The sequence below is a fragment of the Chiloscyllium punctatum genome, chromosome 25 (genome assembly GCF_047496795.1).
Source record: "Chiloscyllium punctatum isolate Juve2018m chromosome 25, sChiPun1.3, whole genome shotgun sequence".
Lineage (NCBI taxonomy): Eukaryota > Metazoa > Chordata > Chondrichthyes > Orectolobiformes > Hemiscylliidae > Chiloscyllium > Chiloscyllium punctatum.
In genome coordinates, this window is record NC_092763.1 from 75854801 (window position 1) to 75878205 (window position 23405).

General features: G+C 41.8%; 1 protein-coding gene across 1 annotated transcript in view; it reads right to left on the bottom strand.

Annotated features, from left to right (window-relative positions):
• Positions 1-807: 807 nt before the first annotated feature.
• fam199x (family with sequence similarity 199, X-linked) overlaps positions 808-23405 on the bottom strand; it is a 35018-nt gene continuing 12420 nt past the window's right edge. The window contains exons 3-7 of the mRNA XM_072595581.1: positions 22153-22381; positions 19533-19685; positions 10457-10618; positions 5090-5344; positions 808-4096 (exon numbers count right to left, since the gene is read on the bottom strand). Coding sequence (XP_072451682.1) covers positions 3926-4096; positions 5090-5344; positions 10457-10618; positions 19533-19685; positions 22153-22381 — 970 coding nt within the window. The 3' untranslated portion in view covers positions 808-3925. The remainder of the gene's footprint in view (positions 4097-5089; positions 5345-10456; positions 10619-19532; positions 19686-22152; positions 22382-23405) is intronic.

A 23405-nucleotide genomic window follows, 5' to 3' on the forward strand; every position in this document is an offset into this window, starting at 1 on the left:
TGAGGAGGGCTCCTGGTTAGTGAATTTTGGGTAATCCGTAGAAGCATGGTATGTTGGATCGATATGGTTTCATTTTTTGGAAGTTGATCTTATTTATTTCTCCAGATTTCTGAAGTTTTTTGAGTAGGGATTTGATTCGGTTCTCTAGTTGAGTCCATCGCCACTTGGTATCTGCAAGCAGTGCGTTCGCTTTCTCAATGTAGTCTCTTTGATTTAAAATGACTGTCAAGCATCCTTTGTCTGCAGTAGGATAATTTTTTTTTGTCCTTCTAGTGCTTTCTTTTCTTGTGTATTCAGTGTGTTTCCTTCCTTCTTCTTGCTTAATGTTGGTGCAACTCTCTGTCCTATGGTTTGCTGGGTTTCTTCTGAGAGTTTGTTGTCTTTCAGTGTTGTTTCTAATGCTGCTAAGAAGTCTGCATCCTGGAAGTTGTAATTTAATCCTCTTACTAAGACAGCTTTTTTTGGCACAAAATTTCCAGGTTGTGTTTACGGAGTCTGTTGTGGGCATCAGTGACCATTTCTCTAAGCATTCTGTGGTCGTTTTGCTCAGCTATTCTTTTGGCTGGTGAGGTATTATGGGGAGGGTTGTACTTAAGACACTTAAGTAGTACCTGTTTCCTTAGACATATGTGCAGGAAGTACAGCTGTTCGCGGGTGACCCTGAGAAAAAAATGGGAAATGACATCACCAACCCAAGGAAACCTACACACTTACATAAAAAGCGGGCCATACCACCAATGCTTCAGCTAGAGGCTCACTGATGTTACCTAGAATGGTGACAAAACATCGGAAACCAAACCTTCCAGCTCAGCGATCAAACCTACATCTAGAACCTCAACCTGAGCTAAAAATCTTCTCAAAACTCACTGCCATCTTTACCATTATACTTGAACTTCCTTCAAATGCAGAAATGCCTTAAAGTTCTTTGAAATGATGAATGCAAAACAACGGCCTTTATTGACATGTAAATAATTTTAATATACTCCAATAGAAAAGAGCAAACTGCAGAATTCATAAAAGATTCTGCTATGCAAAAAAATAAATCCAAAACCTGCATTCATTGTTTTTTTTAAAGACCATGATCACTGTACAATTCTGAACAGGCATAGCAGCAGATATAGTAAAATGGAATGGCCCATTGCTAGACAGTACTACAGAAATCATTGCCACTATTTTCACATTTTCGTAAATTCAATAGGGTGACAAAAATTACATTAAAATATCAAGAGGCAAACTTATATACAGCCCTGCAAGATGGAACTTTCATGCCAATATGTTTAATACCACAAGACATGACTTTTACAACAGCGATTCTGCAGTATTCAAGTAGTTAATTAGTGGTGCAGAGTGTGAGTATTGCTAAAAAAAGAAACATGCCGAAGGTTTTTAACTTGCACTCAGGACAGAAGATCACTAAATTTCAAAAGGGAACAACGTTTTAGACTGCACAGGGTGATTAGTCAGCGAAGGAGATTTCTTGTCAGCCTCGCACTACCCTTTCCACTCGAGCATTATAAATTGTAGGTCCCACTGAGAACTGGTATTCTTGCTTCTGTCCTGGTGAGCACAAGATACAAAGCTTTTCCAAAATGTTTCTCATTTTCAGCAGTATTCAAGTAGTACTGGTTTGACTTTTAAAATGCAATCCCACAACTGAAAACATTCACTATTCCAGTTACTGGACAAAGTAACTCCTATGCTCACAACTGCGCTTGGGCTGGGAGCAAAACATTCATATCCAATGCTCCCCTGAAGACACCAGTCTCATGAATCTATCCCATGGGGTTAACGTCAGCCACACTGCAACACCTACCCTACCTCAGTTGTTGGTTCTTCTGATACAGCCATGTACTGAAATAACTCCACTCTGATATGCAAACTATTATTATTCTCAAATTGCCAGCTTATTACTCTCGCTCTCGCACAGAGATTTTACATACAATTCATTTCCCAAGTTTCACCTGCAGAACTGTTCAAAGAAAACACCAAATCACCCAACTCTTCATCCCAAGCAACAAATAACTCCACCAGAAGGAATAATTAATTTCCCATACATCTAGATGAAAAATTACAGTACAGACAAATCCACACGCAAAACAAAAGGGTTTTGTTTCATCTTTGTCATCTAAAACATCTCAACACATTAGTAAGTCATTTTGCTTAACGTACAAAAGGTATCAGTTACAAGGCCGCAAAGGTTTTAACAACAATGTAACTAGGAAAAAGGCCACCAACTTCTGCTCTTTGGAGCACAGCAATTATCTTTTTAAAATTGAAAGCTGACAGGATCGATTAATGCCTCTGCATCATTTTTCCTTCACACATGAAGGTGTGCAAGAATAATCAATTCCCTTGTGCTTAATATTGTATCCAACACACTTGTTTTGACACTTTTCCTTCATGTTGTTAACGCAATAACCTACAGAAAGTGCTGGACAAACTCTGGTCACTGGACTCAAAATGCATTTCCTCTCCTCAAATGGTGCCAGACATGCTGGGATTCTCCAGCACTTTTTGTTTCAGATCTCCAGCATTCGCAGCTCTTCATTTTCTATTAAGCTACTTTACAGTTCCTCTTATATAGCACTGCATGTAAAATACTGACCTACCACAAAATTTATAGTAAATATTGCACACAGCATATTATTCATCTATCTCCCCTTTACTATACAGCATACATAGCATTGTTGTGGCAAAGAAAAGCAAATCTGGGGTCCAGGGAGACATGAGGGAAAAGATTAGACAAAGAGTCACTGGACTCGAATGGTTAACTGGTTTTCTCTCGACAGATGCTGCCAGTCAGCAATGTTAGAGGAAGGAGAGTCATCGTCATGGCAAATTAAAGACTTTCTCATTAAAAAGCAGCGTTGGCACTGTCTCAGAAGGTTGGACTCATCGATTTGGTTTCCATTCTCAGCCCATATGGCGCCATTCATTACATATAGTGATGGTTCATTGGAGTTATAACTTCCTACTGACCGTAATATTGGAAAGCAGGTTGTGATGGGAGTTGAAATGAAACTTCCTCAATGACCAAGAGTGAATACCACAGCTGGGAAACAGGCGTCAAGCCAATATGAAGGTCTGGGTCTTCAACATAGTCTCTTCAGATTATTCCCCAGTGACAATATCACAAGTGGTCTGTTTGGAGGGAAACTTGACTTTGAAAGTTTTACGTCAAAAAGAAATGCGACTCTCAACAAAATTCTGTTCCAACTATTATATTTTCCCCACTGTAATTATGAGGTGAGACAGGTATTTTCAATAACTGAAATATTCCTTTTTGACTTTCCTTCTCCATCAATTCTTCTCTGATAGAAATCATTGGACTTGGAAGGAATTTCTATGTCATAGCCTTTGCATACGCCGGGATCCCATGTGTGCAATGTGGATAAATGCATAATTTCTATAAAAATGTTAAAAGCTAACTGAGCTAATCATGCAATTTGGTAATGGCAGATAATTACTCCACTGGTGGCAACAATTATTAAACACTGCCAAACTATCCAAAGATTTCACATAATATTTTGCAAGTAAAGCATCAAAACGTGAATTATCTTAATACACATATGTATATTACACAGGCAATATTTCAAATACCACAGTGATGCACAAATAAGGAAATATATTTCCACTAAAATAGTGCACTTCATTTTAGTGCTATGGGAGAATATATTGTTTCAAAAGCACATTGTTGTTGCCAGGTCATTTAGATACGTTATTAACTACATTAGTTTTCTGTACAAATCAGTGTTCAGCAGCTTCATTAAACTTATCGAGATGTCTTAAAAACACAAAATAAGGTACAGAATGTTAAGTTGGAAATGGAAATCATCCCCTTTTGTCTCAAGCTTTCAGCTCCAGTCTTTCGGCTGGATAGTGTTATCATGGATTATCTTTTAAATTCAACACATTTTACAGTTGGTCACATTAAGATGTCTACATCTGCTTCATGGTCTTCCTCTGCCACTTTCACAGAGAGCACTTCCTCATTTAGAAATAAGCCACTCAGTCTCTCTTTCCTTGCTTGTCGCTGCTCTTTCAACTGACGCTTCCGCATGGCTTTCTGTTGCAGCTTACGCTGTTTGGATCGCTTCTGTTGAACAATTGGGAAGGATTGGGTTGAGAAAAGGTAGGAAGAAAGATACGAGTCGTCTCAGCACATTCATCCTTTGTTTTTTAAAAAAATGATTGTCAGCTATTTAAGCCACAGAGTACTCTGTGGACTAGGTTTATTGACTGTCCAAAGATTAGAGATTGCAAATTGCATGTGTGTCTTTCAATAGTCCATTATTTTACATTAAAGTTAAGGCAATAAAAAGCAGAGTATCTCATTGATCAACTTGTCCTGTGCACTGCAGGTAAAACTTGATAGTCCAATGTGACGGACAAAGCTCAGAAAACATGCTGTTCTAAACCACTTCTTCCATGTCGCACCACACAACTCTCACTTTCAGAGCGTACAAACCCCATGTATTCTTCTTTTAAAATAAACCGATAAACAAATCTGATTTCTCCATCCGAAGGAGATCATGATATGCTCCTGCTACTCAAAAGTGCAGTGCTTTGGTTTTCATGACATTGGCTCACATGTTTGAGTTTGGTGCCAAAGGAAGAAGGGTGTTGATTCAGATTTTTCTGACGAAACAAATTTCGCAGCATCTTTCCTGACGGATCTTCACCATATTACTTGTGCAATCAAGGAGAAAGAACCTGTGGGAACATTTGCATGTTTTTCCCGACTTGCTCACACTCATCCTTTTAACTCAGCGATAGAAGTCCAGTTTTTAAACAATTATTGATTTAGCAACATTGCAATACAAATATATTCTTTAAACAAAGGAGTCGGGATCACTAACAATTTTCCCCAACGTACGGATATGAAAGAAAGGTAGTGAAACATTGAATTTATTCGGTCAGATTTTAGTGTCTGAAACTGCACAGTTCTGTACAAATGCTCATTGCTACACAGACATCAAAAAGACAAACTGGATTACATACAGCACCAATGAAAATTAAAAGCACGAATGACCCATGAGCAACATCTAAACTTGTAAATATGATGGTTTGGAATTAATGAACCCCATACCTTTGAGTCTCTTATTCTCTCAGCTGCACTTGAGGACAAGTTACTGTCGCTGTGTGCCCGGCTCATGTTGGCACTTGAAGCAGATGCAGAATTACAGCCACTGGATCCAGTGCTGCTAGCTGAGCTTACCATGCTGCCACTGCTGCTACTGGCTCCACTCAAACCGCTGACCCCACAGCCAGCGTAACTACCTCTTCTCCAGCTTTCACGTACAGAGCGCTGGCGGGCACCATGTTCTTTGATGTAATTTCTTACCTAAACAAGATACAATTGGTTAATTGGAGCAGGACACTTACCACCATGGTCATGAATAGAATTTATGCTATTTTAACTATCTGCTGTGGCTTTTAAAACAAAAAGCTTCTATTTTGAACACTGCAAAACTATTCATACTTCACAAGTTTCACATAATAACTGTTGCTCAAGAATCAAAACATGATTTATCTTGATACATATGTATACTTCACAGACAATATTTCAAATACAGCAGCGATGTACAAGTAATGAAACACATTTCCACTAAAATGGTACACTTCACTTTACTGCTATAGGAATAGAACACAAACCGGAACAACACACGGAACATGCCTTTTGGCCCACGATTATATGCTGAACATGACGCCAAATTAAATTACTCCCTTCTGCCTGCCCTTGGTCCACATCCCTCCATTCCTTGCATATTCATGTGTTTATCTAAAAGCCCCTTAAACGCCCTATCGTGTCTGCCTCCACCACCATCCCTGGCAGCGCGTTCTAGACTCTTACCACTCTCTGTACAAAAACCTTTCCCCCCCTCATCTTAAATACATGCCCATTAGAACAGATATAGTTTCAGAAGGCACATTGTTATTGCCAGATTATTCAGATACATTGGTGATTATACAAAGTTTTCTACCCAAAAATTAGTATTCACACTTAAAACATCTAAGCTTTCAATTCAACCTGTCTGGATGACTTGCAGCTTCACTTTCCAAGCAGGCTTTTCCATCACTGTTAGCTCAACAAAATATCAATTGAACGGAATTGTTTTCTGTCTGTATTACATGCTAAAACAAAACAGATGCATAGGAACATCACCACCTGTAAGTTCCCCTCAGGGCTGCACAATGCCATTCCTTCATTATCACTGGTTAAAATGCTGGAACTCCTTTTCTAACAACATTGTGGATTTGCCTGCACTCCAAGGACTGAACTGGTTCAAGAAGGTGACTTACTACCACCTTTTTTCAGGGTAATTAGGGATAGGTAATAAGTGCTTGCCCAGACAGTGATAGCTATATTACAAATTTCAGATTAATTTATTTTCAAATCATGGTAGTAATGTTTTATAATTTTCAGGTTGAAAACCTCTTCAAAACCAAATATTATCAGTAAGTTATTGTGAAATACTGCAACAAATACTAACTGGAACTGCTGAGATTCAGTTCCAGATCAAATAATATTTGGTCCCTTCCTGCAGGTCACACAACTTACAAACTACTCTACAAACTACCAAAGACTTCCAAACCAAACCAATCCCGCTCCCCCCTCCCCCACCCCTCCAGACCAGCGTCACCCCATTCCACCACCTTAAAATGTTTTTGAGAAATGCTAGAAAATACTGCACTTGTCGGCAGAGTGGCAGAATTTACATATTTGTAAGCAGGAAATTCCAGAAACTTGAACAGAAATTTGCGGCAATAAGAGATTTAATTCTACTCACAAACACAGCACAAGCAAACCTTTACAAATAGTGGTAGCTTAAAAACAAACAGATAATAGTTACAATTATTTACAATATATATTAATGATCTGGATGAGGGAAGTGATCAAGTTTGCTGGTGACCAAAACAGATGGGAAGGCAAGTGGTGGGGCTGACACAGAATCTGCAAAGGGATATAGACAGGTGGGAAAAACTTGGTAAATGGAATATTTGTGGGAAAACGTGAGGTAATGCAATGTGGCAGAAAAAAAAACAGGAGCTGAATATTATTTAAATGGGGCAAAACTGCAGAAAGTTGCAGCACAGAGGGATTTAGAGGGCCTTGTGCATGAACCTTAACAAGTTAGTGTACAGGTTCAGCAGGGAATAGAGAAACAAATGAAAAGTTGGGTCTTTATTTTAAATGGAATGGAGCATAAAAATAGGTAAGGCTTGGTAAAACTATACAAGGCACCAGGTGACATTTTCAAACACTCCTCCAAAGGTTTACATAAAAATTAGATTACTGCAATTGTTTGTTTAACTTGTCAACTGGATATAAAATTAACTTAATGGTATGAGACAGAGAATGGCAATGGAGGGTTGTTTTTCAGACTGGAGGCCTGGGACCAGCAGCGTTCCACTTTTGTAGGGATAGGCAATAAGTGCTTGCCCAGACAGTGATAGCTATATTACAAATTTCAGATTAATTTCTTTTCAAATCATGTTTTATAATTTTCAGGTTGAAAACCTCTTCAAAACCAAATATTATCAGTAAGTTATTGTGAAATACTGCGACTGGATCCACTTTTGTTTGTCATTTATATAAACGATTTGGATGAGATCTTTGATTACTCTAGGTCAAGTTGCCATAAGGAGGGAGGAAGTGTTGGGTATTCTAAAAGGCATTAACATGAACAAGTGCCCAGGTCCGAATGGGATCTATCCCAGGTTACTGAGTGAAGCAAGAGAGGAAATAGCTGGGGCCTTAATAGATACCTTTGCAGCATCCTTGAACATGGGTGAGGTTCGGGAGGACTGGTGAATTGTTAACGTCTTGTTTAAGAAGAGTAGCAGGGATAATCCAGGTAATTACAGATCTATGAGCTTGACGTCAGTGGCAGGGAAGCTGCTGGAGCAGATACTGAGGGATAGGATATATTCCCATTTGGAAGAAAATGGGCTTATCAGCAATAGGCAACATGGTTTTGAGCAGGGAAGATCATATCTTACAAACCTAATAGAACTGTTTGAGGAGGTGACAAAGTTGATTGTTGAGGGAAGGGATGTCGATGGCATATGCATGGACTTTAGTATGACATCTGATAAGGTTCCCCATAAGTAGGGTGATGGAAGAAGGTAAAGTCTCATGGGGTCCAGGGTATCCTAGCTATATGGATAGAGAACTGGCTGGGCAACAGGAGACAGGGAGTAGTAGTGGAAGGGAGTTTCTCAAAATGGAGAACGGTGACCAGAGGTGTTCCACAGAGATCCGTGCTGGGACCACTGTTATTTGTGATACACATAAATGATTTGGAAGAAGGTGTAGATTGTCTTATTAGCAAGCTTGCAGATGACACTAAGATTGATGGAATAGCAATAGTGAAGGGAACTGTCAGAAAATGCAGCAGAATATAGATAGATTGGAGAGTTGGGCAGAGAAATGGCAGATGGAGTTCAATCCAGGCAAATGTGAGGTGAAGCATTTTGGAAGATGCAATTCAAGAGCCAACTATACAGTAAATGGAAAAGCCCTGGGGAAAATCGATGCACAGCGAGATCTGGGCATTCAGGTCCATTGTTCCCTGAAGGTGGCAGCGCAGGTCGATAGAGTGGTCAAGAAAACATAAGGCATGCTTTCCTTCATCGGATGGGGTATTGACTGGAAGAGTAGGCAGGTCATGTTACAGTTATAGAAGACTTTAGTTCAGCCATATTTGAAATACTCAGTACAGTTCTGGTCACCATATTACCAAAAGGATGTGGATGCTTTGGAGAGGGTGCAGAGGTGGTTCACAGGATGTTGCCTGGTATGGAGGGTGCTAGCTACAAACAGAGGTTGAGTAGATTAGGATTATTTTCATTGCAAAGGTGGTGGTTGAGGGGAGGCCCTGATTGAGGTCTACAAAATCATGAGGAGTATAGATGGACTGGATAGCAAGAAGCTTTTTCCCAGAAGCGGGGACTTAATTACTAGGGGTCACGAGTTCAAGGTGAGAGGGGTGAAGTGTAAGGGAGATTTGGGTGGAAAGTTCTTTATGCAGAGAGTGATGGGTGCCTGGAACACGTCGCCAGAGGAGATGGTAGGGGCGGGAACGAAAGCAACATTTAAGATGTACCCAGACAGATACATGAATAAGCAGGGAGCAAAGGAACACAGACCCTTAGAAAATAGGTGGCAGGTTTAGATACAGGATCTGGATCAGCGCAGGCTTGGAGGCCCGATGGGCCTGTTCCTGTGCTGTAATTTCTTTGTTCTTTGAGAATAAAGGAGGCATGATTAGTTCGCAAATGCCACCAAAATTGATGTATTCGAACAGTGAAAAAGGTTATTTAAGATTACAAAGTCATCGTGAACAATTGGGTCAATGTGCTGATGACTGGCAGACGGAATTTAATTTGGATAAATGTGAGGTATGGAATTTTGCTAAAACAAATAACGGCAAGACTTGTACGATTAATGGTCAAGCCTTGGATAGTGTTGTAGAGCAGAAATACAGAGGGGTTCAGGTACATAATTCTTTGAAATTTCAATCACATGCATACAGGATGGTTAAGAAGGCAGTTAGCACGCTTGCCTTCATTGGTCAGACCATTGAGTATGGGAATTGAGATGTCATATTAAGGTTGTACAGGACGTTGGTGAGGTTTCGTTTGGAGTGTGCTGTGTGCAGTTATGGTCGCTATGTTATAAGAAGGATATTATTAAACTGGACATGGTTCAGAAACGATTTACTAATACGTTGCCAGGAATGGGGGGTTTGAGTTATTAGGAGAAGTGGGGTAGGCTGGGACTTTTTTTCACTGGAGCATAAGAGATTGAGGGGTGAGCTTATTGATGTTTACAAAATGAGGGCATAGACAAAGTGAATGACAAGGGTCATTTCCACGGAGTGGGGGAGTTCAAAACTGGGGTATATTTTTAAGGAGAGAGGCATGAGGGGCAACCTTTTGACACAGACAATGGTTCATGTGTCGAATCAACTGCCAGAAAAAGTGGTGGATACAGGGTACAGTTACAATGTTTAAAAGACATTTGGGTAAGTCCACAAAAAGGTGATTTGGGGAGATATGGGCCAGGCACAAGCAGGTGGGACTAGTTTAGTTTGGGAACATGGTCAGTGTGGAGTGGTTGAACTGAAGGCTCTGTTTCCATGCTGTATTACTCTATGACTCTAATTGGACGTGATTGCAAACGGTGATGTACAATTTGCATTCACTTGCTAATACAAAGTTTAATTCTAAATTGCAAGCATAAGGAGAATATTGACTTTGAGCCAGTGACACTCAGACTTATATTACAGAATTGAATGTGAGAGCCAGAGAAAACAAATGAAATAAAAGAAGGCTGTCATCTTCATAAAAAAATTTTAAATACAGCATCTGTTTGAGTGCATTAATCCTTTACAGGAATATACACTTATGGCTTTCATTAAACACACTTAAATCTGATCTTCATAGTTACCTGTTTTAGCTTTTCATCTGTTAGACAGTTCAGCTCAATTATAAATTCACTGTCTGTAGGGGAAATCTGAGCATTTGGATCAATAATTTTAATAATGTCCAGCTGTTCCCGCAGACCCATCTCTGTACTGACTTTACGACTCAGGTATTCAATATATTCAACCTGAAATGAGTAGAAATGATAAGGAGGAAAACATTTACAATCACTCGCAATTAAGATAAATTGTTCAATACATGTTCTATTTGCATTCGGTCGGATAGAGACAAAATTTCATTTTTATGATTTACTTTCTTCTCTTTGTAGTCATGCTTTTGAATTTTAAATCAGTTCTGGGAACTGGTTGATTACTGGATGCAACATTTATCATTGTTTGAGCAATGTCCCAGTTAATGAAAGTGAGCAAGGAATCGAAGTTGATAAATAACAAAGAGCCTTCACAATCAATGTTTTGCTCTAGAACTGGTGCAATGTTTAACTTATGGAACATTCTTATTAAAGATTTTTGAGACATTGTAGAAAATACTGCACTTGTCTGTAGAATGGCAAAATGTACATATTTGTAAACAAGAAACTGCAGAGATTTGAATTGGCACTGCAGCAATGAGAAACTAAATACTAACCATAAACAAACAGCACACATAAAGCCCGACAAAAAGTGGAAGTAAAAAACCAGAAAGAAAATAGTTACAATTATTTATAATTATATATTAATGGCTTAGATGAGGGAAGTGAATGCACTGTTGCCAAGTTTGCCAATCACACAAAAAGGCAATTGGTGAGGTCTGCAGAACTCGCGGACTGTTAATCCAGAGACCCAGGTAATGTTCTGGGGACCAGAGTTCAAATCCAGCCACAGCAGATGGTGGAATTTGAGTTCAATAAAAATCTGGAATTAAGAGTTTCATTCACCATGAAAACCATTGTCAATTGTCAGGAAAAACCCATCTAGTTCACTAATGTCCATTAGTAAAGAAACTGCCATCCTTATCTGGTCTCCATGTGACTCCAGACTCAGAACAATGTGATTGGCTCTTAACTGCCGTCTGGGCCATTAGGGATGGGCAATAAATGCTGGCAGAGCTAAATACACCCTCATCCAAAAAATGAATTTTTAAAAAGTGCAGCAAGCAATAAGCAAAATAAATGTTGGTGTTCATTTCAAAGGAATGGTGCATGAAAACTGGGAAATCATGCTAAAACTACACAATGCACTTGTTGGACCACATCTGTGAACAATTTTGATCCCTTTATCTTAGGAGAGCTATATGGGCACTGGAAGCAGTGCACAGAAGGTTCACTGGATTGATCCAGGTATGGAGGAAGTGAGGACTGCAGATGCTGGAGATCAGAGTCGAGAGTGTGGCGCTGGAAAAGCACAGCAGGTCAGACAGTACCCAAGGAGCAGGAGAATCGGCGTTTCAGGAAAGAAACCTTCATCAGGAATGAGGTTTGAGAGCCGTGAGGGTGGAGAGATGGATGAGAGGGAAGTGAGGCTGGGGGGAGAAAAGGTAGTTGAGAGTGCGATAGGTAGACAGAAATGGGGCTAATGATGATAGGTCAAAGAGGAGGGTGGAACGGATCGTTGGGAAGGAAGATGGACAGGTAGGACAGCTCATGAGGGCAGTGCCGAGTTGGAAGTTTGGAACTGGGATAAAGTGAGGGGGGGGGGGGAAAATGAGGAAACTGGTGAAATCCACAATGATGCCGGGGGTTTGGAGGGTGTTGAGACAGAAAATGAGGCATTCTTCTTCCAGGCATCAGGTGGTTAGGGAGTGGTGATGGAGGTGGCCCAGGACCTGAATATCCTTGGCGGAGCAGGAGAGGGAGTTTAAGTGCCCAGCCATGGGGGGGTGCGGTATTGGTTGGTGCGGGGGTCCCAGAGATGTTCTCTGAAGCACTCTGCAAGTATGGAGGGACTATCATATGAAGAAGGGTGGAGTTGGTTAGGCCTATACCCTTTGGAGTTTAGAAGAATGAATGCTGACCTTATTGAAACATAGAGCTTGACAAGGGAGATACAGAAAGCATTTTTTGCCTTGTGGGAGAGCCTGGGACCAGAGGGGATACATTCAGAGTCAGAGGTTGCCCTGTTAAGACAAATGAGAAGAATTTCTTCTCTCAAGAGAATAGCGAAGCTGTGAAATTCTTTACTACACAGGGTACAGAGGCTGGGTTGTTAAGCTGAGATAGACAGATTTCAGAGCATTAAGGGAACTAAGGGTTATAGATATAAGTGTTATGACATGGGGTAAACTCTCCTGCTTAATTTAAAACCAGCAACGCAGAAAAGGTTTATCCCATGCAATAATCTGTAAAAATCAAGTGGCCAAGAACTATTTAAAGTAAAAATTAACAGCTTTATTTCTGAAAGTATAACAGAATAATTAACTAACCATTATTTACAACTCCCTTCTCTAACCTACCTTTTACTTTCCCTTCTATAATACTAGTCCGATAAACACCCAATTAAGATTTACAAATTTTTGAGAAGATTTGTAGCTCAGGTTGAGGTTCTGGATGTAGTTTTGCTCGCTGAGCTGGAAGGTTCATTTTCATTAATATTAGTATTGTAGTATGCACAGCCTCTTCTCGTTATATTGTTGGGTCACATGGTAGAGGATGAGGGCACAAGAAAAGAGAAATCAAATAATTTAGACATGCAAGCCCTTTAGCCTGTTGATAATACCAGCTTCTTCGTCTTTGAACTCATTTATACAGTCCGGAGGACTGTTAATCACTGCTGGACTTTCCCATACAACAAAATAAATTATTCCAATAGTCTCTTTCATGGGGCGGCACGGTGGCTCAGTGGTTAGCACTGCTGCCTCATAGCACCAGGGTCCCAGGTTCGATTCCAGTCTCGGGTGACTGTCCATGAGGAGTTTGCACATTCTCCCTGTGTCTGTATGGGTTTCCTCTGGGTGCTCTGGTTTCCTCCCACAGTTCAAAGATGTGCAGGTCAGGTGAATTGGCCATGCTAAATTGCCCATAGTGTTAGGTGCATCAGTCAGAGGGAAATGGGTCTGAGTGGGTTACTCTTTGGAGGGTCGGTGTGGACTGGTTGGGCCAAAGGGCCTGTTTCCACACTGTAGGGAATCTAATCAATTTCAAGAAAGAGTTGGAGAGAGCTCTTAAGGATAGTGGAATCAAGGGTTATGGGGTTAAGGCAGGAACAGGATTGAGGATGATCAGCCATGATCATAATGAATGGTGGTGCTGGCTCGAAGAGCAGAATGGCCTACTCCTGCACCTATTGTCTGTTGTCTATGATGTCTGAACTGCCCAAAGACTTTTACACCCAATGAAGTACTTTAGCAAGTTAGTGACTGCTGTAATGTAGGAAACACAGCAAATAATTTGCAAACAGAAATAAACTGATGATCAAATAGTCTGTGATTTAAATTATGGAATGAAATACTGGCCAGGACACTGAGGGAACTTGCTTGCTCTTGAAAGCCATGCAACTTTCAGACTTAATAAAGTTCAGCTTTTTTTAGGAATGAAAACGAGACTCCCAGATGGTACATTGCCTACCAGGTGCTTGGGTCAGGGATGTCACTGATAGGCTACAGAGCATTCTAAAAAGGGAGGGTGAACAGCCAGTTGTCTTGGTGCATACAGGCACCAACAATATAACTAAAAGACGAGATGAGGTCCTGAAAGAAGAATTCAGGGAGATGGGAGAGAAGTTAAAGAGGAGGACTTCAAAGGATTACTCGGGATCACTACCAGTGCCACGTGCTAGCCAACATAGAAATGAAAAAATAGGCAGGATGAACACGTGGCTTGAGGGATGGTGTAGGAGGGACGGGTTCAGATTTGTTGGACATTGGGACCGGTTCTGGGGAAGGTGGGACTATTACAAAATGGACGGTCTACATCTGAACCAGACTGGAACCAATGTCCTTAAGGGAAGTTTTTGCTACTGCTTTTGCGGAGGTTTTAAACTAAAGTGGCAGGGGACTGGGAACCAGAAGAGAAAATAAGTCAGCAGCGAGGTGGAGACTGGAGACTGTAAGAATCATGAAGATAGCATTAATAAGGGGAAGAGTAGACAGAGAATTGCCAAAGAACTGGTGGCCTGAAATGCATCTACTTTAATGCAAGGAGTATAGTGGGTAAGGCAGATGAACTTAGGGCTTGGATTGATGCCTGGGAGTATGACGTTATTGCAGTCACAGAGACTTGGTTGAAGAAAGGGCATGATTGGCAACTAAATGTTCCAGGGTATAGACACTTCAGACAGGGCAGGGAGGGAAGTAAAAGGGGGGTGGAGTTGCACTGCTGGTCAGGGATGATATCATGGCTGTGCTAAAGGAGGACACTATGGAGGTCTTGGGTAGTGAGGCATTATGGATGGAGCTGAGAAATAAGGGTGCAGTTACATTGTTGGGGCTGTATTACAGGCCTTCCAACAGTGAGCATGAAGTAGAAGAACAAATAGGTAAACAGATTATGGAAAGATGCAGAGGCAATAGGGTAGTGGTAATGGGAAATTTTAATATTCCCAACACTGACTGGGATACGCTTAGCGCCAGAGGTCTCGAAGGGGTAGAATTTGTAAGAAGCGTCCAGGAGAGTTTTCTAGAGCAGTATGTCAGTAGTCCGACAAGGGAAGGGGCCATATTGAACCTGGTACTGGGAAACGAGCCAGGCCAGGTGGTAGAAGATGTAGTGGGGGATCTCTTTGGGAACAGTGACCACAATTCTGTAAGTTTTAGAATACTCGTAGACAAAGATGTGAGTGGTCCTAAGGGAAGAGTACTAACCTGGCACAAGGGCAATTATATCAAAATTAGGCAGGAGCTCGGAAATGTGGATTGGACATAGCTATTTGAAGGGAAGTCCACGTTTGATATGTGGGAGGCTTTCAAAGATAGTGCAGGATAGTCATGTCCCGTTGAAGGCAAAGGAGAGGAAAGGCAAGATTCATGAACTGTGGATGACAGGAGAAATTGTACAACTAGCCAAGAGGAAAAGGGAAGCGTACATAAGGTCGAGGCAGCTAAGAACAGAATGGCCCCTGTAGGAATATCGGAAGAGTAGGACAAGTCTTAAATGAGGAATCAAGCGGGCTAAAAGGGGTCATGAAATAGCTTTAGCGAGCAGAATTAAGGAGAATCCCAAAGCATTTTACTCTTATATAAGAAGCAAGTGGGTAACTAGAGAAAGGATTGGTCCACAAAGGATAACGAAGGAAGGCTCTGTGTTGAACCTGAGAGAATGGGTGAGATTCTGAATTATTACTTTGCATCAGTGTTCAGTGAGGAGAGGAACATGATGAATGTTGAGATTAGAGATAGAAGTTTGATGAGTCTGGATCAAGCTGACATAAGTAGGGAAGATGTGTTGGGTAGGCTAGAGGTTATTAAGGTGGACAAATCCCCAGAACCAGATGGGATCTATCCCAGGTTACTGAGGGAGGCGAGAGAGGAAGTAGCTGGGGCCCTGACAGATATCTTTGTGGTATCCTTAAATACAGGTGAGGTGCCGAAGGACTAAAAGGTTGCTCATGTTGTCCCCCTATTCAAGAAGGGTAGTAGGGATATTCCAGGTAACTACAGATCAGTGAACCTGACGTCAGTGGTGGGAAAGTTGCTGGAGAAGGTACCGAGGGACAGGATCTATTTATATTTAGAAAAGAATGGGCTTATCAGTGATAGCAACATGGTTATGTGCGGGGGAGACCGTACCTTACCAACTTAATAGAGCTCTTTGAGGAAGTGACCAAGTTGATAGATGAAGGAAGGGCTGTTGATGTCATATACATGGACTTTAGTAAGGTGTTTGATAAGGCTCCTCATGGTAAACTAATAGAGAAAGTGAAGTCACATGGTGTGCAGGGTGGAAAAAGAATTGGTTGAGCAACAGGAGACAGAGAGTAGTAGCTGAAGGGAGTTTCTCGAAATGGAGAAAGGTGACCAGTGGTGTTCCACAGGGGTCAGTGCTGGGGTCACTGTTGTTTGTGATATACATAAATGATCTGGAAGAGGGCACTTTTGGTATGATCAGCAATTTGGAGATGACACTAAGATTAGTGGAGTAGCAGAAAGCATAAGGGACTGTCAGAGAATACAGGAGGGTATAGACAGAATGGTGAGTTGGACAGAAAAGTGGCAGATGGATTTCAATCCAGACAAATGTGAGGTGATGCACTTAGGCAAGACTAATTCTTGAGCGAATTATACAATGAACGGAAGAACCTTGGGAAAAGTTGATGGGCAGAGAGATCTAGGAGTGCAGGTGCATTGTACCCTGAAGGTTGCTGCACAGGTAGATGGAGTGGTCAAGAAGTCATATAGTATGCTTGCCTTCCTTGGATGGGGTATTGAGTATAAGAGCTGGCAAGTCATGTCAAAATTGTACAAGATATTGGTTCGGCCACATTTACAATACTGTGTACAGGTCTGGTCGCCACATTACCAAAAGGATGTGGACGCTTTGGGAAGGGTGCAGAGAAGGTTTAACATGGATGTTGACTGGTATGGAGGGTGCTAGCTATGAAGAGAGGTTGAGTAGGTTAGGATTGTTTACATTAGAAAAAAGGTGATTGAGGGGGGACCGATTGAGGTTTACAAAATCATGAAGGGTATAGACAGAGCAGATACAGACAAGCTTTTTCCCAGGGTGAAGGATACAATAATGAGAGATCACGCTCTCAAGGTGAGAGGTGAAATGTTTAAGGGGAATACACGCGGCAAATATTTCATAGAGAGGGTGGTGGGTGTTTGGAACACATTGCCAGCAGAGGTGGTAAAGACAGGCATGGTAGATTCATTTAAGATGCGTCTGGGCAGATGAATGAGTAGGTGGAGAGCAGAGGGATATAGGTTTAGACAGTAGATTTGGATCGGCTCAGGCTTGGAGGGACAAAGGACCTGTTCCTGGGCTGTAACTTTTCTTTGTTTTTTGTTTTTGTTCTAGGTACCATTCAGGTCAACAGGTCAGGCAGCATTCAAGGAGCAGGAGAATCGAAGTTTCGGGCATAAGCCCTTCTTCAGGAATGAGGAGGGTGTGCCAAGCAGGCTAAGATAAAAGGTAGGGAGGAGGGACTTGGGGCAGGGGCGTTGGGAATGCGATAGGTGGAAGGAGGTTAAGGTGAGGGTGATAGGCCAGAGAGGGGGTGGGGGCAGAGAGGTCGGGAAGAAGATTGCAGGTCAAGAAGGTGGTGCTGAGTCCAAGGGTTGGGATTGAGATAAGGTGGGGGGAGGGGAAATGAGAAAGCTGGAGAAATCTGCATTCATCCCTTGTGGTTGGAGGCTTCCTAGGCGGAAGATGAGGCGCTCTTCCTCCAGGCGTCGTGCTGCTATGGTCTGGCGATGGAGGAGGCCAAGGACCTGCATGTCCTTGGCGAAGTGGGAGGGGAAGTTAAAGTGTTCAGCCACGGGGCGGTTGGGATGGTTGGTGTGGGTATCCCAGAGATGTTCTCTGAAACGTTTCGCAAGTAGGTGGCCTGTCTCCCCAATGTAGAGGAGACCACATCGGGTGCAGCGGATACAGTAAATGATGTGTGTGGAGGTGCAGGTGAATTTATGACGGATATAGAAGGATTCCTTGGGGCCTTGGAGGGAAGTGAGGGGGGAGTTGTGGACGCAAGTTTTGCATTTCTTCCGGTTGCAGGGGAAGATGCCAGGAGTGGAGGTTGGGTTGGTGGGGGTTGTGGACCTGACGAGGGAGTCGCGGAGGGAGTGGTCTTTCCAGAACGCTGATAGGGGAGGGGAGGGAAATATATCCTTGGTGATGGGGTCTGTTTGGAGGTGGTGGAAATGACGAAGGATGATACGATGTATCTGGAGGTTGGTGGGGTGGTAGGTGAGGACCAGTGGGGTTCTGTCCTGGTGGCGATTGGAGGGGTGGGGTTCAAGGAGAGGAGCAGGAAGTGGAGGAGATGCGGTGGGGAGCATCATCAATCATGTCTATGGGGAAATTGCGGTCTTTGAAGAAGAGGCCATCTGGGTTGTTCGGTATTGGAATTGGCCCTGCTGGGAGCAGATGCGGCGGAGGCGAAGGAATTGGGAATATGGAATGGTGTTTTTACAGGGGGCAGGGTGGGAGGAGGTGTAATCTAGGTAGCTGTGGGAGTCGCTCGGTTTATAGTAAATGTCCGTGTTGAATCGGCCGCCTGAGATTGAAATGGAGAGGTTGAGGAAGGAGAGGGAGAAATCAGAGACGGTCCAGGTAAATTTGAGGTCGGGGTGGAAGGTGTTAGTAAAGTGGATGAACTGTTCACCCTCCTCGTGGGAACATGAGGTAGCATCAATACAGTCATCAATGTAGTGGAGGAAAAGGTGGGGGATGGTGCCAGTGTAGCTGCGGAAGACGGACTATTCCACATATCCGACGAAGAGGCAGGCATAGCTGGGGCCCATGGCTACTCCTTTGGTTTGGAGCAAGTGGGAGGATTGGAAAGAGAAGTTGTTCAGAGTGAGGACCAGTTCAGTCAGTTGAAGGAGAGTGTCAGTGGAAGGGTACTGGTTGGTTTGGCGGGAAAGGAAGAAGTCCCTCCTCCCTACCTTTTATCTTAGCTTGCTTGGCACACCCTCCTCATTCCTGAAGAAGGGCTTATGCCTGAAACGTAGATTCTCCTGCTCCTTGGATGCTGCCTGACCTGCTGCGCTTTTCCACAACACATTTTTCAGCTCTGATCTCCAGCATCTGCAGTCCTCACTTGCTCTACCATTCAGGTCAACCTCAATAATATTATTTTATTTTGAAAAATCACAACTCCTAACACTTTTGGAAACTGCATCACTAACTGAATGAAAATTACAACATTTGCATGAGAGATGTTTAAGTTCTGCTCACATTAATTTTAAAAGCCGTACCTCCTTCAAGAAAATCAGGTTACATGACTGTGCTGTGATACTGATATGGAAGATAAAATACTAAACACATATACTTTATTATATTATTATATAATTATACTTTATATATTTCTAAGCCAGCCTTTTATCAAGTGGAATTGTCTGTTCTCATTCATTGAAGATCAGCTGGGTCAATTTAGCATAAAACCTAGCAATCTCCACATTAAACAATAATCTTTGAAATGAATATCACAACCCCTCCCCCGAAATACCTGCTCATCATTAGACATTGCACTCCAAGGAAGCTCATCTAAACTTCTGTGCTGTTTGCTTCTTCGCTTTAGAACAGGGCAAGGAGAACTTGGAATACTCGGAACCACATCAGACAAGACATCACTTCCACTTGCAAAATCACTACCAGGCAGCTTTGAAAGGAAACAGAAAACCTCAAGATCAAATTAATTTGAAATAGCTATAAAAAAAGACACGCCTTACATTCAGAATAGTATCAGCGTTTAGATTTAATGCACAATCTCATGAAGTGCAAACTCTGCTAAAGACAAAACTATGATTGTGCATCAAGTGAAAAGGACTTTTGAAATCTTTCAACTCTTCAAATCAGTAAGGCAAAGCTAAGGTGGAAAAGTCTCTGGCAACGTACAGTAACATGCTCAATAAAAATTTCATAATCACAGCTCATTGACAATTTGCTATAACACTCACTCACATTGTAAAAGAAAACAAGACAACATCCCAATGCTCCCCATCCATCTTTTGAAGGCGTTGATCTCTCACTGGACTACTGTTGCATTGCTGGCTACCTTTGACAGTAAAGTCAGCAAGCTATTCCACCAAGGGAGCTTTGCAGCATGAAATGAGATGCATTTCTTCAAGCAGACATTTTAAGCAGAAAGGAGGGGCTGGAACTCTGAATCATGTTCTCTTGCTTACCCAGGTTGTCCAGACAGCAAACATGATCTGAGATGGGCTTGCAAGCACTGCTCCAAATCAAGAACCACTGCAGGTCTGAGATTGCCAGCAGCACATTTGATGGTTTGTTTTAAGGGGAAAGAGAACAACAACGAAATCACCCACTAAAACATCCGTTAGCCTTTTATACGTGATCTGATGTTAGCAGCAAGGCGTCTGCCAACCCACGCAACACAATAACCTGAAATTCTTGTTTTAATAAGCAACTGAGTATTGCTGCAAAGATAAAGTGATGGGCTGTTGAAACTTTCCATCTTGCATTCACCAGGACAGATGCAAGAATAACAAATTTCAGGAGGAGGAACAACTAATATCTAACAGCAAGCTGATCTCAACAGATTTGGAATTGTATCTTGGACCTTGTTGATCTTGGCTGCTCATGCAATAAAATTTGTCATGAAAGTGAAGAGTTGAGTTTATTTGCCTAATCTTTTATGGAAAAGAAAAATGCATTAATCACACATTTATCTAAGCGAACTTGCTCAAGGAAAATTGGTAGTAATCGACCTATTCTGGATATGATAAAATCATGAGGGGCATGGGTTGGGTGAATAGCAAGGTGCCTTTCCTAGGGTAGGGGAGTCTAAAACTAGAGGGTTAGGTTTAAGGTAAGAGGGGAAAGATGTAAAAGAGGCAACCTTTCCACCACTTCCACTGGCAGCTCATTGTGTGTATGCAATGAGCTGCCAGAGGAAGTGGTGGAGGCTGGTACAATTACAACATTTAAAAGGCATTTGGATGGGTATATGAATAGGAAGGGTTTAGAGGGATACGGGACAAATGCTGGAAAATGGAGCTAGATCAGATTGGGATGTCTCGTCGGCAAGCATGAGTTAGACCAAAGGCTTTGTCCTCATGTCGTACACGCTGACTCTAAAACAAATTTGAATCAAACCTACATTTGAAATTCCTTATAGCAGGTGTAAGGAAAACCTGCTTCAGACGAACATGACTGTGTACAGCATTGACTCTTGGGCACTCATTCTTGTAAATCTCACAAGAAACCAGTTTTCTGCTTGAAAATATTAAATGCATATTCATTCCTCCATAAATATACTGATACAGAATGAAAGAAATCACAATGCAAATGGGTTCAATTATGTGCTGCCAGCTTTTCAGCTCACAACCAAATCTCTTCTTTTCACTGATATTCTTTATTTTCAAATTCTCATCCAAATCCACCTAAAGGGGTGCAAAACGTGCCTACCATAATGAACGATCAGAGTATATCTCAAAGTATTTCACTGCAAACAGCACAGTAAATTTGAGCATAATAAGATTTCACAAACAGCAATGAGACAGCGACCACATAATCTGGTTTAGGTGGTGTTTAAGTGATAAATATTGGTCATAACATTGGGAGGACTCCTGCTTTGCTGAGTTTTTGCATCCATCAGAGATGAGCAGTGAGTCAAACAGCCATTTGAGAAACAGCAGCTCAAATAATGCAGCACTAATTCATCACTGTCCTTAAGTAAACCACATGAGTGTGAAACCAGTCTGCTGCTTCTCCCAGTGGTGAGTTGTCTCAATTGCCAACTTACCAACAAATTCAACAACTCTTTCACTATCTACTCTCTCTAAACCAAAAAGAAAAATAAATCTAACAGACTTGCCAGCTCTGTAAAATTTTCTTTCTTCAAAACTTCAAATTCTTAGGATGAATTTAACAAATTTTTACTTAATCTTTCCTACAGCTGAGATATACGCAGATATCATGATGCTTTGCGCGAATGAGCCATCAAACAGATTTAATAGATCCTCTCAATATAAACTTGAAAAGGAAATACTTCTGGCTAATTCCTTCAGGAAGCACTGGTGCAAATAGCATAAAGGCTACTTTCCGAGCTGTACAAATATTCAATTCTACAACTGCAGGCAAGAAAAATAATTTTGGCTCACCTGCCATTCAAACTCACTGTCTGACCAATCCCAATAGGTACTGATTGATGAAGATACGTCACTACAGACACTACCCTCTGGAAAGAGGTCAAAAGATGCATTCTGAGTGAATTCCTGATCATCCAGCAGGGAATAGCAGTCTTCCTGATCACCGCACGAAACAGATGAGAAGAGCTCCTCACTGCATTCGGAGCTTGCTACACTTGTGCCACAGGAAGTCAAATTCCACCTATGTTTGAGGAGAAAAAAATGCTTTAATTTCTTGAAGTACTGATGAAAGTTAATCATTCAATTTTAAAATAAAGGCACCTTAAATATACTATACATATTTAGATCAGTGCTGGTTAAGTCAAGAGCTTAAACAAGGAGTTCTGAACTATGTTGGCAATTCATTTCTTCTTAGCGAGGAGGCATTAAAGTGATTGCATAAGCTAGTGATCTCACTGGAAGACGAAAAAGAATTGGAAATTCCTTTTCACTTTTACTCAAAGAAACTATTCTCCTCCCTCACCGATTCACGCCAATCCAGAAACTGCTGGATGCTGCACTCAAGGGTGTAGTAACTAAGACACCAATGTCTGAAGCTAAAACAAAGCTCAAATGCAGAATTTCCACCTCCAGCTGCATAGTTGTGTCTCCACCCCTTGCACAGACCTGATGAGGATTACCGATGCAAGCAGGAACACAGCTGTAGGCAAAGGAGCATTTAGCAAAACAATATGGCACTCATTAAACAACAAAACATATTGCTGGAAACAGTCAGTAAGTGTGCCAGCACCTGTAGAGAGAAAGCAGAGGCAATGTTTCAGGTTGAGGAACCCTTTTGTAGAACTGACACTCATTATGCTATAAATAAAACTTGCCATCAGCTGATCATACTGACACCATATGGACCACATACATGATGGTTGGCACAGTAAATAGTATAGATGGCAGTCAAGTTGCACAGGGAAAGCGATAGATTAGGTGAATGGGCAAAAACCGGCAAACAGAATGTAGGTGGTCACCGACTAAAAGCATTTGCAAGAAAGATTGGATTGCAACCTTCATGGGAAAATAGAAGGAACTGGGGCCCAGGACTATCAATCAAACTGCATCCCAAACCCGCCCAAATCCCCATATAAAAAAAGCCTTTTCATTGGGAAAACCATCCCTTACTCTAATCTTGCGACCCTGTTACCTTCCTCCTCCCAAACCTCTCCCTAAACAGAAAAGGCTGGGGTGAGTTTGTGAGACTGGCACATTCAGGCAAT